Source organism: Zonotrichia leucophrys, chromosome 9, assembly GCF_028769735.1.
Source record: "Zonotrichia leucophrys gambelii isolate GWCS_2022_RI chromosome 9, RI_Zleu_2.0, whole genome shotgun sequence".
NCBI classification, from domain to species: Eukaryota; Metazoa; Chordata; class Aves; order Passeriformes; family Passerellidae; genus Zonotrichia; species Zonotrichia leucophrys.
Window position 1 is genome coordinate 1,552,624 of NC_088179.1, and position 14,983 is coordinate 1,567,606.

The 14,983-nt window shown below is 45.2% G+C and overlaps 1 protein-coding gene across 2 annotated transcripts in view; it reads right to left on the reverse strand.

Annotated features, from left to right (window-relative positions):
• The window catches only part of GPC1 (glypican 1), a 208,111-nt gene that overhangs the window by 98,497 nt on the left and 94,631 nt on the right, over positions 1-14,983 (reverse strand). For both annotated transcript variants that reach the window (XR_010441317.1, XM_064720557.1), the window contains exon 2: positions 3,293-3,451. Coding sequence is in view for 1 of the 2 variants with exons in the window: in XM_064720557.1 (XP_064576627.1) it covers positions 3,293-3,451 (159 nt within the window). In the remaining variant the exon portion in view is untranslated. The remainder of the gene's footprint in view (positions 1-3,292; positions 3,452-14,983) is intronic.

Consider the following 14,983-nt stretch of genomic DNA (forward strand, 5'->3'; position numbering starts at 1 on the left):
TATAATTTTTTTTCAGGCAAATAAATGTCAACCAAAACCAACCTAACAGCAGGACTCTGCTACAGGCCCTGCTCCCAAGTACCTACATTTCCCTCCCTGTCTGACCAAGAGCCCTGGGCCATCAGAATTAACAAAGATTTTGTGCCTTTAATCCTCTAAATGAAATACTTCTACTCTGACCACAACATCCTCCCTAGCACTGAGTTATCAAAAGCATATGCTCCCATCACTCATGGTCTGTGCTTTTGGCTCTTTTTCTTTCTTTTTTAAATTAAAACCAATTGGTTGTAGAGCAAAATGCTACCTTTTCAGTTAAAAGGTTAACAACAAGCTATGACCACATGTATAGCTTGCAACTGATATCTCCAAATTCTGCTAACTACAGTAACATAAAGTAAAACAACAAATGTGCTGGTAAGCGGCTAAGCAATAGCATAGGCTGTTTAAATTTAGCCCTGGCAGATCCTGGAGGAAGGGCATCTCCAGCCATGTGTCCTCTGCTGTGCAGAGAGAGCACTCAGACTGTAGATCCTATTCCACACACCTCGTTTTGAATATAGGGCTGCACCTATTGCATCTCATCTGTCTCTCACACGTGCATTTTCTCTGTTGTATGAGATAAAGGGCACTCAGCTCTTGGACACAGAATGTTTGCCCCAAAAGCAGCCAGGGAGACTGAAACCACAGCCTCTGTAATTCCTTGCAACAACACAAAGCTGCAGCTCAGAGCAGAGGCGTGCTGACAATTGAGGGCTGTACAGACCACAACCTGCAAGGATGAATTACTCTCCAAAGCAAAATGTTGACCACAGGCATGGAGAACATTACTTCAGAGGCAGATTGCTGTGGCCTTGCTATTTTCTATCTGGAGCTTGGGGAATTTCCAAGTAGAGACTATTGCCATGATCAGCAGTGAGATTACAGGCACAAGATTTGCTGTGATCAATCCAAAAATAAGACAGCTCCAGGCCTGAAATTCAGTGTGCCACACCTGCTAGCAGAGAATACATGAATAATGTGATCTCCAGGCTACAAATACTTTGAGAAAGGGTTGGACATCCCCATCCAGTGGAGCCTCTCTGCCTCCTCCTAAGGCCAAATGAAATCACTAATGTGAGGACAAGCTGTGCATTGATACCTCTGAAACCCCAAAAGCTGCACTCCAAGCTGCTGCTGAGGAAATCCAACAAAATCAGGCATCCAGTGCCAGCAAGACTAGAACTCATCCATGTGACACAAAAAGCTCCTTTATTGAACAGCTCTAAGCAGCACTACCTGCAAAAGTCTTGTTAACTGTGAGATTAATAACTTTTCCTGGGAAAAGGGCAGTTTCTGTGGCACTGTTTCAGGAGCTGAGGCGATCCCATTGCCCCATCACCAGAACTTCCTCAATTTCAAACCATTTATGCAGTAGCTAAAGAAAAATTAATAGTACTATTTAAAGGTAAAATCATGCTTGAAACTGAGACACAATATGATGATTTTTTAAATCATGTCTTGCATAAATTATGGACTCTGCATTGATTACAAGGGTAGTTAAGCACATGAAAAGGGTATAATGGGAGCAGGAGATATCTTCCTGGCCTGTGGCCTCAAGTGAGGTTGTTCCCAATACAGAACACCAATGATCTGTGCATTATGGGCTGTAAAAGTAAACTTGGCTTATAGAATATTTACTTTGTTTGATACTTAAAAGAAACTTGGGTATGCACCACAGAAATAAGGCTCTATCTTAGTAAAATTGTGGGGAATAAAACTAAAATAAAATAAAATACTGGGGAATAAAACCAAATTACTCTAACTGACAACACAAACATCCCCCTTTTATATACTTTGTTTTGCTTACTGTTACTCTTACTGCTGTTGTTATTATTATTATTAATCCACCAAAACATCACACTTAGACTAAACCAGGTCCCCACTAGGAAATTTCTGCTTATTAGTATAATCCTCAACACTTCCATCAAATTTTGCACTCCCTGACACGTCAGATGCAGGACTCTTTGGAGTGGCTGTGGTGAAAATAAAGAACAGATACAGCAGGCAGTGCAGTAACAGGGAGCGGAGAGAGAGGGTGCCAAGCACTAACCCCTGTGGAGGGCAGGATTTCAGAGCTTGGGGATTGTGCTCAGCAGCAGCTACGTCAGGTCCCATTCAGACATCAGTCTGAGCAACCACCATTGTCAGGCTCTTTGAAAAATCCTGATTGTCACCTTTTAAAGCAGGTGAAAATCAATTAATTTTGAGCTTATAAAGGAATGCCTTTGCTGTGACCAACCTTGGCCACGCACACAATGCCTTTTGCAGAGATGCACTGCCTTTTCTTCCTATTTAGTGTAAAAGCACTTCATCATCTTGGTTATAAGCCTGAAGGTCAGGCTTATTTCTTTAGATCTATTATTTACTACTTGAATTTCCAGTTCCACCTTTCTGGCTATTACAGCTTCTTTTCCCAACTCCTTTTCACGGTAACTCCATGATGATGACTGTTTGATAAAGTTAGGAGGGCCATGATTCTAAGTGTCTGACCTTCTTCAAAATCTGATAATGGATACAGTTTCTGAATCACAGGTCATCTCAATTTTGTCAGTAAACCATTTATTTACAGTGGCCTTCAGACCTCCAGGCTCACTGTGCACTGCAAAATGGATTTTTCAGGGAACAATAAAAGTAGGAGAGCCATCCTTAGCCTTTGTTTAGGTTAGGAGGGATACTGGACTTTGGAGAGAATGTTTCTCCACAATATCTTACGTACCACAATCTCTAAGAGCTTTCCTGCTCTGTAACATTTCCTGATGTTTGTATGAAACTGACAGTTATAGGATCCAATACCTACTAACCTTATTTTCACTTGCAACCTACATGGAAAGGGCAAGAAAAATCCATGACTCCTTAAACTCTCCCCACCTACTTAGGGCTATCCAGTCACCTTTGCAATATTGTTCAGCTTACAGTTCAAGGCACAGTGCCAGGTTTTACATCACTGCCTCAAGTGCTACTGTGCTGTGGCAGGAGCTGATTTCAGCACGCCTGTCCCAGCTGTGCCAGTGCCAAGGCACACCAGGGTCTGCCAGCCTCCTCCAGTGGCTGCTCTCAAATGGAGATCTCAAAATGCCTTGGTCTTACTGCCAGAGGTACAACTCCTACAATTTCAGCAGCTCAATGCTTCACACAAAGTGTTGAGTGAGATGCAGAGAAAAACGTGTCAAACACAACTCCTGGCTCCAACAGTGCCTGGAAAAGTGAGCAGTGAGTGGATCCTGAGCAGAGGAAGCAGGCAGGTTTTACTTACTGTCAAAGCTCCTGTGCTGTGCTGTTAGGATGGCCTGCACAGAGCGACCAGCCTCTTTCATCATGGCTTCAAATTCACTTCGGCTTTTGTTTGCAAAGTTCTCCTCCATCTCGCTGGTGCAGCAGGTGTAGCCCTGTGGGCAGATCCGCAGGTGCTCCCCTAAAATGAGAGAAAATGCAGTTTAATGGCCAGATCTGGGAAAGGGAGAACTTAATGCTGGACAATCTCAGCTTAAAAATATCCCAGCTCCCTGGTGCCATGGATCTGCATCAGGTCTTTCTGTCAAATTTACCACCTAATTTGAGTTCTTCTGCTTTAATACAGTGGTTGGTATCAAATAATAGGTATTTTCTCATTGTTGACTGTGAGGGAAGAAAAAGCAAGGAAAAAAAATTCATATCTGGAGCAAGGAGAAGGGAAAATCTCCTGCTCAAAGTCTGTCCTAGAATCCATCTCTGCCTAGAATCCCAGAAGACATGAAAGTCTGATTAAATGACAGCTGTACTCATTAGACTTAATATGTACATTAGCACAGCCATTTGAAACTGCTTTGTAAGGAAAAAAAGAAACAACTCCAAAGTGCTCCCTGCCCTACCAAATGTAGCCTGAGAAGGCATTTCCTCAAGCAGAGAGGTGAGGCTAGTGGAAAGTTTTCAGGAGACAGAGATGTGATGAATGTCAGTGGAATTTGGGTGGCTAATTCCCCTCCACATGTATTGAAATTTTCAGTGAAAAATTTATCTCCTGGAAAGAGACAAGACCACCCCAAAAATGCTTGCTCTGATAATCACTGATTGAAAATCACCCTTTGCTATAAGGAAGAACAGGAAAGGTAAGAGGACTCAGCAGTCAAATTGAAAAATTCTCCAGTGTGGAGCTTCTCCTGCCCTCTGCAATTTCTTTACTGTGGAGAAGCAAGTGCTCACCTAGGCAAAGTCAGCAACATTTAAAAAATAATTGCTCAAGTTCTTATGAGTCCTTACAAAAACACAACCACCTGCAAACACACCCTATGTTTCTCCTTACCCAAGCAATAAGAATTCATTTAAATGAAATCAAACATTTATTAAAAAAAATTAAATAAAATACCCCTCTTGTTCCAAGCATGTTCTGAGATAAATCAATTACCAAGCATTTACCATATTTAAGATAATATGATTTGGATTGCCAGTGATTTTGCTGGCACTTATACAGGACTGCTGTCTTAATGTCACAGCTGAGCCCAAACATCTTTAAAATTTTGTTTTATCTTGTGTGTCTAAACAGCTTCAAATCCTGAACCTGCACAGCCTCCAGAGTTACCCATAAAGTCCTTAGCTATTTCCAGTGTAAAAAGCTCTTAGCAAATGGGTGGTAAAGGGTCTGTGAAACTGGGTGTGTGTCCTACCCTTGTTAAAGTTATCTCATTAGCAGCCTTAGACCAACAGGAGTGTTCTGTAGTTGATGTATTTTAGGCAGAAGCCATTCAGGATGAGTTTGTATTTTGCTGGTCCTTGGCCTGTTCACAGATGACCCTTGAGCAACCTCTGCAGGGTGTGGGGTGAGCCTGTCCTTGGCAAATGGGTTACCATGGGCATCTGCACTGCCAGGCCTTCTGTCTATGTGACAGAAATTGCTGCTCACCAGCTTCTGTAGGAGACAAACTCCCATCTCCAGCCCTGTGTTGTGCTGCCAGCTGAGAGGAGTGTCAGGGTGGTGTGTCCTGGGGCTGCCTGTCTCCGTTTGTGCCTGCTCTCTGTCCCCATGAGTGCCCAAATCAGCAGGAAAAGAAGCATCTTACTTCAATGTAAAACCTCAAGAGTCAAATATAAATATCATGTGGCTCCATGCTTGCCACTATTGAATTTCACAGGCAAACCCTGAGGAGGGGAGAGAATGATGCATCTGACTCCATCTTATCAGAAGGTTAACTAATTACTTTATTATTCTATGTTATTCTAATATATACTATATTACACTATGTTACATTATATCTAAACTGAATCTGCCAAGCACTCAACCCTGCACAGAACTGCACAGGTGACTGTCACCAACAGTCCTGACACACACACACACATCTGGCCCTGACAGGCCAGGGAAACAAAACCCCATCACTGTGGGTAAACAATCTCCATATTGCATTCTGCTTTGGCACAAACACAGGCACAGCAAATGAGGTAAGAATATTGGGAAGAACTGTGTCTTGCTTTTCTCTGTGAAGAGAAATGTGGGGCTACATGCTACACCAAATGCAAGCTCAGTTTCAGGGTTTGCCTGAGCCTCTCCTTCCCTCACTGGATTGTTCTGAGTCGTTCCCTGGGCTCCCTTCTGTAGAGCTCTATTTATCTGTACAGCGTCAGGGCTGCTGACATGTGACAGACAGGCAGGAAAAGGGAGCTGGAATTTTTTGACAAGACATGGCTTTGATTCCTGTCACGGCAAATTACAAAAACTTTTTTCTTGTCCGGCCTTTTCCATCCCATTTCTGCTGCCACAGGATTTCTGGCGAGGACGGAAGCTTTGTGCACAGCAGTTTTACTGTGGGATGCATCCGTCCATGAGGGCCTCGATGCCCTCAGGACAAATCGAGGCCTTTACAGGGCCTGGCCTCTCTGAAAAGCCAATCAACAAAGAAACGGATCCCAGGGGATCCCAGCCATTTCCAGAAGTGCCCTTTACCTCCTCAGCTGATGGTGAATTCACCAGTTGATGGTGAATTGTGGTGGTGAGGTCCTGGCCATGCTCAGAGGCCTCACACTCCACAACACGAGCACTGCCGCCATTTCCTCTGGGCGCCATTACCCGCCAGGGCTGGCAGGCTCAGGCAAAGCCTCCAACAGCCCTTTACAAACGCCCTGCTTTGGGAAACTGAGTCAAATCAGTGGAACCCTGGGGATCTCTGATCAAGCAGGATTCAGGCAGGAGGTGGGCCTGAAACTGGGAGAGCAAACATGGATGTCCCTGCAAGGAGACAGCATGCGTTCACCAAAGCTGCCCTCCAGGCAGGCTCCCTGCACAGGCTGTAGAAACCAAGGGGAAGGTGCAGGGATTGTCTCCAGGAGGAGAGGAGGGGAGGAAGAGCCCCGTGCCTGAGCTCCCTGAGGAGCAGCAGTGGGGAGAGCTGTGTTAATTAAACTGAGACACGTCCAGGCAGCGCTCTGTGCGCTCCCAGCCCGGGCAAGGCACAGCGTGTCTGAGCAGGATGGCCCCAACCCTGCTGCGACACCACAGCCTCCACACAGCCCAGGGGACTGGGAAACACAGGCAGAAAGCAGGGGGAAATCACACCCATAGCTGAAATTGGTTAATTTTACACAACTTTGTGAATTGAATATAGAATTGTTTCCATTCTTGAGCTCCAAGCAGCTTCAATTCCTTTTGAAGCAGCATTTATCTTCGCTTTCTGCAGGTGTTTGTAAGGTACTCAGCAGGTGTTGCGTGGTGCTCAGCACCACCACACTCCATCTCAGTGGGAAGCAAAGTTTTTATTATTTATCTCTATAACTCAAACTCAGCACACACAGAACAGTCTTACAGCACTGTGAACATGCTCTGCTTTCTTTGCTTTTTAACGTGACCCACCCTGGAAACATTCACTATTATTTTTTAACCTTTTTCTATGGATTCCAAAAGAAAAGTGCTCCAGAGCATATTTTGGTTCTCCTTATATTTCAAAGTCCCTTTGTTTGCCAACCTGCCTTTGTCCTATTGCTGAAGCTTGCACTATAAATATCTTTGGGTTCACTTGGCAGGAGATATCTCCAGATAACTACAGAGAGCCAGAGGTGTTTTACAAGGAGTAAATGTCCATGATAGAGGGTGTGTCCTCTGCCTGCTGCTGTGCCACACAAGTTCTCCCTGTGTGCAGCTGACCTGTTGCTCACCACTTGTTGGACAGCATGTGCTCCCACCCCGGCAAGAGCTTTGCAGAAAGCAGACAGGCATGGCAAAAATAAACTGGCAGCAAAGGGGGGGCTGCTCAAATCTCCTGGAGGATGACGGATATGCTTCCAGTTCCAGCTCTGGGTCATGCCCAGAGAACCCTAGATTTATACAGCACATCTGTAAGTAAGAGAAGATGCACCTTGAGATGCTCTGAAAACAATCAGCTTGCCCACGCCTTCCAGAGTCACAGTGTGATGTTCAATGTGGGTCTCTCTGGAAGAGCCAGCTGTCCTGCAAAAGCTGCTGAAGCTGGGGTGGGAGGTAACCCACCCACAGTCCCATGGAAATGGAAATGGAAACAGGGTAGAGCAGGCAGGAAAACAGCATCAAGCAAGAATCTCATTTATGATTAACTGTCCTGGAATGGAAAGGAATAGGCAGGAGGCTGATGACAAGAGAATATCCCACTGCATAGCTACAGGCTTGGATTGTCCTTGAAACACCCTCTCAAGCTGGCTGGGTTAGCAGATCATTCTGGCTATTAAATTCATTACTGCACTTCAGAGTGCTGAATATTAAACCACTTGACCACTTCCCACTCAGAGATGGAGTTAGGCCCAGGGTCCCTGCAGGGGAACAGCCCTGCCCACAGCCACCACTACCAGGAGCTGAGACAGGGCTCAGCTTTGACAGGGTCAGCTCCTGCTTCTTCTGCTGTGTGCCCCAGCCTCTGTGCCCTGCCCATGGGCTCCCTGCCACGGGCTGTGTGCTGTAACACCCAGGAGCTCAGCTAGCTGTGCCCAGGAAAGCTCTCCAGCTGCTCACTGCTCCTGCCTCTCGCCCCACCAGGAGGCTCTGGAAACAAGATAGAAGGACAGTCACAGGGGTGTAAAATGCAATACTGAGAGAAGAGTCCTTGGCTCCTTTAACCATGTAAATGGTGCTATTTCTATCCCTCTCACAGGATGTTGGAGATTGAATTAATTACAATGTTTGCAGAAGGTTTGGGGTTATGTGGCTGTGTCAGAGTATCTAAATGCAAATTATTACAAAATCATTCCTCCCAGAGGTTAATTCATTTCAGGCTGTGATAAATCCATCATAATTCTTCCCTCATATTTGCAACCCTCCTCCCACTCGCTCTCCAAACTGTTCCAACAGCTCATTTCATGCTCCTAGCCTCAGTCCAGCCCCCCATGCCAGGAACAGCTCCCTCCTGGGGGGTTTCTGGGTGGCCATGTCTCAGGCAATCAGGTTTGCTCAAGTGCAAGGCATGCCAGGCACGGCAGGGATGCCAGGACACAGCCCCTGGCCAGGGGCAGCCAGAGAGCCTGAGAGCACCTGGCAGCTGAGGAGCTCCAGCCCTCTCCTGCTGTCCCTGGCAGGCACTGTTGTTCTGCTGGCCTCTCCCTCCTCACACCTAAATCCCATCCAGGCTAATGAACATCACAGCCAGGAACCGAGGACAAAACACTAGTTTAGAATATGGGTTCTCTCTATTTTTTTTTTAAACCATGTCAGAGTGTCTACAGCTGATGCAAAATGAGACCGGAGGTGGTACAGATGTTAAAAATACCTTGCAAAGAGGTAGTGCAATGAAAGTAAATTCCTTTCCTTATGCCTTCCAGCTTTTCCTGCTTCAGGTGCTCCTGTCCCCATTCATCTTCAAATACATATCTTTACAGAGAACACAGCATAGCCAGCTCAGTACCATGATGCTACCTGGAATCCCAGTCTTGCCTCAGATAACTCCTAGGGGGAAACAGAGGTACCCAAAAAACATTTGGACTAGGAGATAGTCCTGGCTGACCAGCCTAGAAGAGCTCTTCATGCCCTTCTCACTGAGAACCACCTGCAGGCAAGCTCTGCCAAACACCTACACCCCATAACACCTGTACGGTGCCCAGCTGTACAGCTCCTCCCCTGCCGTCGCTGCTACCATCAGACTGAACCAGAGACCAGACTGCTCTATTAAGCAGAGTGACAATCAGATCTTTTCCCATATTGCAAAGGCAGATGTTAGCTGTGCAGCCTGTTTCTTTGATTTGCAGTCAGCTGTTGGCAAAATACGATATCTTCTATTTTCTGATTGTGTATTAAGAGTATCATCATTTTGGCTTCAGTTTGCACATAATGTCAGGGGAGTCACAGCAGGCCTGAATATCAAGTATCATACAGCAAACACTGATCACAATGCACTGAACCATGTTCTCCCTGGTCCCAGTGATACTGCAGGCTGAGCACAGCAAGGTGGGGCAGGGCTGTGGGCTGGCCCAGAAAGAGGGGGCTGCTGTTGAGGTTTTGGGGTCCCCAGGACAAGGTGAGAGATGAGGAATCTGACTCCAAGTTCTCAGAAGGCTGATTTCATATGTTATGATATGATATTATAGAATGCTATACTAAAATTATACTAAAGAAAGAGAAGGATACAGACAGAAGGTTTAACAAGAATGAATAATAAAAACTCATGACTGACTCCTCAGAGTCTCAATGCAGCTGATGGTGATTGCTCATTATTTAAAAACAATTCACATGAAACCAATCAAACATGCACCTATTGGTAAACAATGTCCAAGCCACATTCCAAAGCAGCAAACACAGAGAAACAATCAGATCATTATTGTTCTCATTCTTTTCTGAGGCTTCTCAGCTTCCCAGGAGAAGAAATCCTGGCTAAGGGATTTTTCAGAAAATATCACAGCGACGGGAGGAAGCATATGGTCATGAGGAAGAGTTGTGCTCAAATGAAGTCCTTATTTTCCTGCATTTCCTAGGAAGATGCACTCTGAGGATGGGAAGCAGAGGTGGCAGGGTGCAGCTGGAAACCAGCCCTGCCATGGACTGAGGGACATCTCGGATGAGCTGGCCTGGGAGCTCATGCAGCAGGGTGGAGAGGACAGCACCCACAGGAACCACTCATGACCTCAGCCTCTGCTGCGTGGCAAGACAGGCTAATCTCAGCTGGCCCAAGGCCACCACAGAGCAGTGACAGCTGACACAGGAGCAGGACTGCACAGGAGGCAGGGACACTCTCACCACTGCGTCCACACCAGTGACCCCACACACATCCCTGCTGCCTCCTGGCCTCAGTAAGCAGAGAAGGGTTTGTCTCTGGCACAATCAATCCTGTCCCTTTGCTGCTGCTGGGTGAGTAGCTGGTTATCTCAGGGGACTGAAAACAAGGGCATGAAGTCTTTTCAGCCTGCACACCACAGGTCTGGATTTGTCCCATGTCAGCAGCTTTTGTAATGCCTTGCCATCTGAAGGCTGATCAAATAGCTTGTGCTATCTGAGATGAACTAATGTTTTCGTTCCAGATAAAGAAAACAAGCACCATGTTCCACATCAGTGATAAAAACAGCAAACTGGAAAAAACAGCTAAAGAATATGCTTACTCTGATAAAGCAATGCACATGTTTAAGATGGGACAATAGCAAAACATTAAAGGCTTGTTCCCACAGCTCATCATTCAGACCAGGATTATACCAACAGGAGTGAACAACCAAGAGCAGATAATCCATAAGATTTGTTCTTTCCACTCTTATCTTTCTACTCCTAGTAGGATTTAATAAACTATCAAAATACTGTTAACCAAATAAGACAACTTAATCTGGCTACTGCCTGGAGTTGGCTCCCTACCAGGTTAGTGCTGTTCTGTAATTGCATTACAGTGAGAGCCTGACACAGTGAATAAATACAGGTACTTGTGAGAAATGTCACAACTGGCACCTCCAGCAGAAAGCCACGGCTGGGTGGGAGGACTTTCGGACTGCCCCATTAGTACTGACAGGGGCTGCTCAAGCAGGGAGCCTGGCAGGAGCGTGTGGAGGAGGCTGAGCAGCACTTCCCTCTGTATTTGCTCTCTTCATGTGTCAAAATACTTCAGGCTCTGAGGCTGTCAGCTCAGTGTCAAGCTCACACACACTGGAAGTGTGGTATCAATTTGTTTAATCCTAGACCCCGGTGTCAGAGGAATTTATAAGACAGGCAAACATGGGCAAAAAAAAGTTAATTAACAGAGGAGAAAGAGCCACCTCCGTGTCCTGGAAAAATACTAAGTACAGATTAGATAAGAGTGCCTTCAGAAACGACAGTCTGCAAATCCTAATGTCATCTGTGTATGTTACAGTGGCAAACTGCCCAGAGGAAGGGAACAGAGAAAATGTCACAAGTGCTGACAACAGACTTGATTCTTAGTGAAAAGCTCTGCATGAAAGCACTTCACCCACGCATTGCTCCTTTGGGTTTTGGGAGTGTCTTTCTGAATGAAACAGAATACCCTTCCCATCACTCGGCTGCCCCAGTTTCTCTCAGGACCTGCCTTTAGCTACATGGGCCTGACTCTGCCTCTGAGCTGTGCACACACAGCAGGAATCAGCACAGGGTGAAACGATCCAAGTCTGTATTTAAGGACAGAGTAGGAAATGCTTTACAATTTGCAGTAGAAAATATCTTTTTCAGTGGTTCAGAGAGGAATGAAAGAACAAGGGCCAAATCCACATGTACCACAAGCAGTGAAAGACCTCCAGCTAGCAGAACTGACTGAACACACTGAATCCAACACACCCCAGATGGGCACTGGGCACACAGTGGGGGTGTTCTGAGCAGGACTGCTGCAGGAGATGATCCATTATGAAAGGCTCCCACTGGGAGTCAGGACATGCTCTACAATTAACACTCTCCAAGTAAATCAATCCTGAAAGAAGCCTTCAGTCCAAACTAGACCAGTTGCAAGGATCATGGAGAAACACACAGGGAGTGCACTGTTACACTCTTCCCTCTCCCCTTCCTTGAAAAACAGAAAACTTTTAAAATGAATCTTCGACAAGGGAAGAATTATCTTGTCTTTTCACATAACACTTGTGGGGACCTATTGAAGTTGGGTGTCGCAATCCATCACTATCAACCTCTTTCAGAGTTGTCCTGAGCACATCAGCTTCTCACCAGATGTTTGGTTCTGCTTTTTCTTCTTGGAACAAAGAGTCTTTTTATCCTCAGTTTGCTGCAATCTAAAATAAGATCAAACTGGAAACCTATCACTCTTATCAGATGCAGCTTCACTGCAGGCTTCATAACAACATAAATATGTTATTACATAAGAGGCAAAGCAATTCATTAAGCAGAATCTTTTTTACTAGCTTCTTCTCAGAAAAAATATCTGTTGGAGACACTGTAAGCTCCTCCTCATGCCTGGCAATTCACTGCCAGTAGGATCTGACTGCAAAAGGAATCTGAGTAGTAAACTAAGCATTAAAGATGTAGTTCAGACTAAGAAGTTTTAGAAATGAAGGCCTTTGGATTATTCTCCATAAGAAAACCCCAAACTTTGGGGCAATAATTCATATAATCCATGTCAGGAACTTGAGGAAGGGACAAAACCAAAAGGCTTTTCCAGTTCACCTGCTAAAGCTCTGCAAGGAAAATAGTGGTACTGCCCTTGGGATTGGTTTGGGATAGAGACTAAAGAGCTTCAGCAGGCTTGTAAAACCACTGCTCAAGAATGAGGAGTGCTCATGGCTGGTCCCAATCATTTCAGTGCAAAGAACAAACCTGTATTAACCTCTCATGGAGGAGTCAGCAATTAGAGAACATTTCCTTTCAACCCCAGCAAAACTCAAGCAGCTGATGCTGGTGTGAAAACCATGAAAATCATCTTTCTGGGTTTCAGCTGCATGCTCAGCCCTGGGCTCCTGGAAGGCACCCCCTGTTCCCTGTCCCTGTGCCACCCCTGCAGCACCCTGGGATGAGCAGGAGGTACCACACCAGAGGAGAAGGCTGGGAAAGCTGCACAGGGCACTGCTGCCCACCCTGGTGAGCCCACACCGGCTGCCAGCTCACCCAGGTGAGCTGCTCTGTGCACACAAGGAGGGTCTTACTCTAAACAAAGATCTCCCAAGGGAAAATCAGGAAGCTAAAAAACCCCTCAATCCCTCTGTCTGCTGGTAGGAATGAAAATGACTCCTGAATTTGCAAACCCCCTTATTTTTAAGTAGCTACTAAACAAAGTTTTTCAACATGAATCTGATTCTGAGAGTTTACAAAGCCAAAATGTCCATGCCTCAAAATTTAAGAGATTAGATTACATGAAGCTCATTAATCTGAAATTCCATAGATGTGTGTACACTTACCAAAGCTAAAAATAAAAATATGCATGTCTGAATTGTCTACACATCACAAATTCAAGATAATCCTTTTTTAGATTTCTGTAAAAAATTAAGAGACTTCACCTATGAAGAGTTGTTGACTTATGCCATAAATTAGAAGTGCTTATACTTCCTCTAAAACTCCTTGCTGTATGTGTTGGCAGGGATGTGGGAAGGTGCAGGATTCGAGGGGCAAGTTCTGGTTGCTGTGGGCTTTTTCACTTTGCAACTTGAAGCTTTTTTCAGCCCCAGAAATGCTTGGCTCTCCTTCAGCTATTGCTTTGCCTTAATTGTCTCATGAATGTTCTGGCCAGCAGTAAAAGTGCCAAATGTGGAGCCCTTCCCTACAATTTGAGGCACCATGAAAGCAAACGGCCAACATGGGGTCATCCTGTGGGAACACGGAATTGCAGACTTCAGTCTGACAGAATGGGTGCAGCTGATGCAGAACTGGGGTGGACAAGGAGCAGCATCCAGGCTGGAGCCTGCAGAAGCTGCTGTGTGAGAGATCTGCAGCAGAAGGAATTCAATATGCTGCCTTTCCCTTCTGGTTGCACATAAGTGAAACCTGTGCCATTGCTCTTCTTTTTATGCCTCCATCTGATCTTCCAAAAGCAGATTACAGAAAGCTGCCTGTAAACCTGAAGATGCAGAGGACACCCCTAGAGACCTCCTCCTCTGCCCTTAAAATTAATCCAGGGGTGAGAGGGGATAAGGACATCAGTCTGGTCCTGCCAGAACTGCTTCACGAACAGATCTTTGTTTCCACACACATCAAACCATCACCTTTCACCCCTACACAGAGGGCTGGATCCACAGGACCAGGTTTAAAGTGGCATGAACATTTAAAACTCCAACACCCTGCTAGATCTCAGTGTGGCTTACAGTGCATGTGCCCAAAATTTTACCATAGAAATGTATTTTAGGCAACTTCTGTTTGAAAACTTAATGGAAGTGTAGCTGTTCTCCCCTGAGCGTCAGGAACAGATGACTAAGAAATGTTGCCAGTATCTGTCTTTCAGTGAGATTAGTGTTGGGTTTGTGTGGTATCCTATTTATAACTTTGACAAACAGCTCAACCAATCATTTCATACTTAATCATAGCTGTCTGCCCAGCTCCCTTCAGAGAAAAGCTTTTCAAAAACTATGTGCCAACACAATATGAACAAAAAGAAGCAAACCACAGTCAAGAAAAAAAGATCTTGCTCCCCAAACCAGCAACAGCTATACAGAAAGCAGGTCTTGGTAAATCGTAAGGCATAATTAGGGCGTCATTATTCATGGCACTGCACAGCTATAGTTAGTCAGTGTTTCCACTGTAAACCCTTATTTTCATAGAGGTTTGCAGCTCAGCTGCAAGGAATTAGTTTGTGATGAAATTTGGCAGTAGACATTTCAGAGCAAGGATTTTTTTTTAAACCGTTTAAAGATCTTTTTTTTTCTGCCCCCACTTTCAATTCCCCTCTTACTTCTGAGGCTGTAGAAGTACTTATGATAGAAATAAAAATCACTTCTGTGTGCTGTTTGATGTTTGGTTTCTGTGCATGTCTCTGTGTGGTTAATGGGACCAAAATTATCAATTTAGCAGGGGATTTCAAACAGATGTCTTAAAAACTTGGAGTTTGATTCCCACAACAGGTACATCTCAACTTTCCTCTGGATGTACCCATGAACATTCATACCT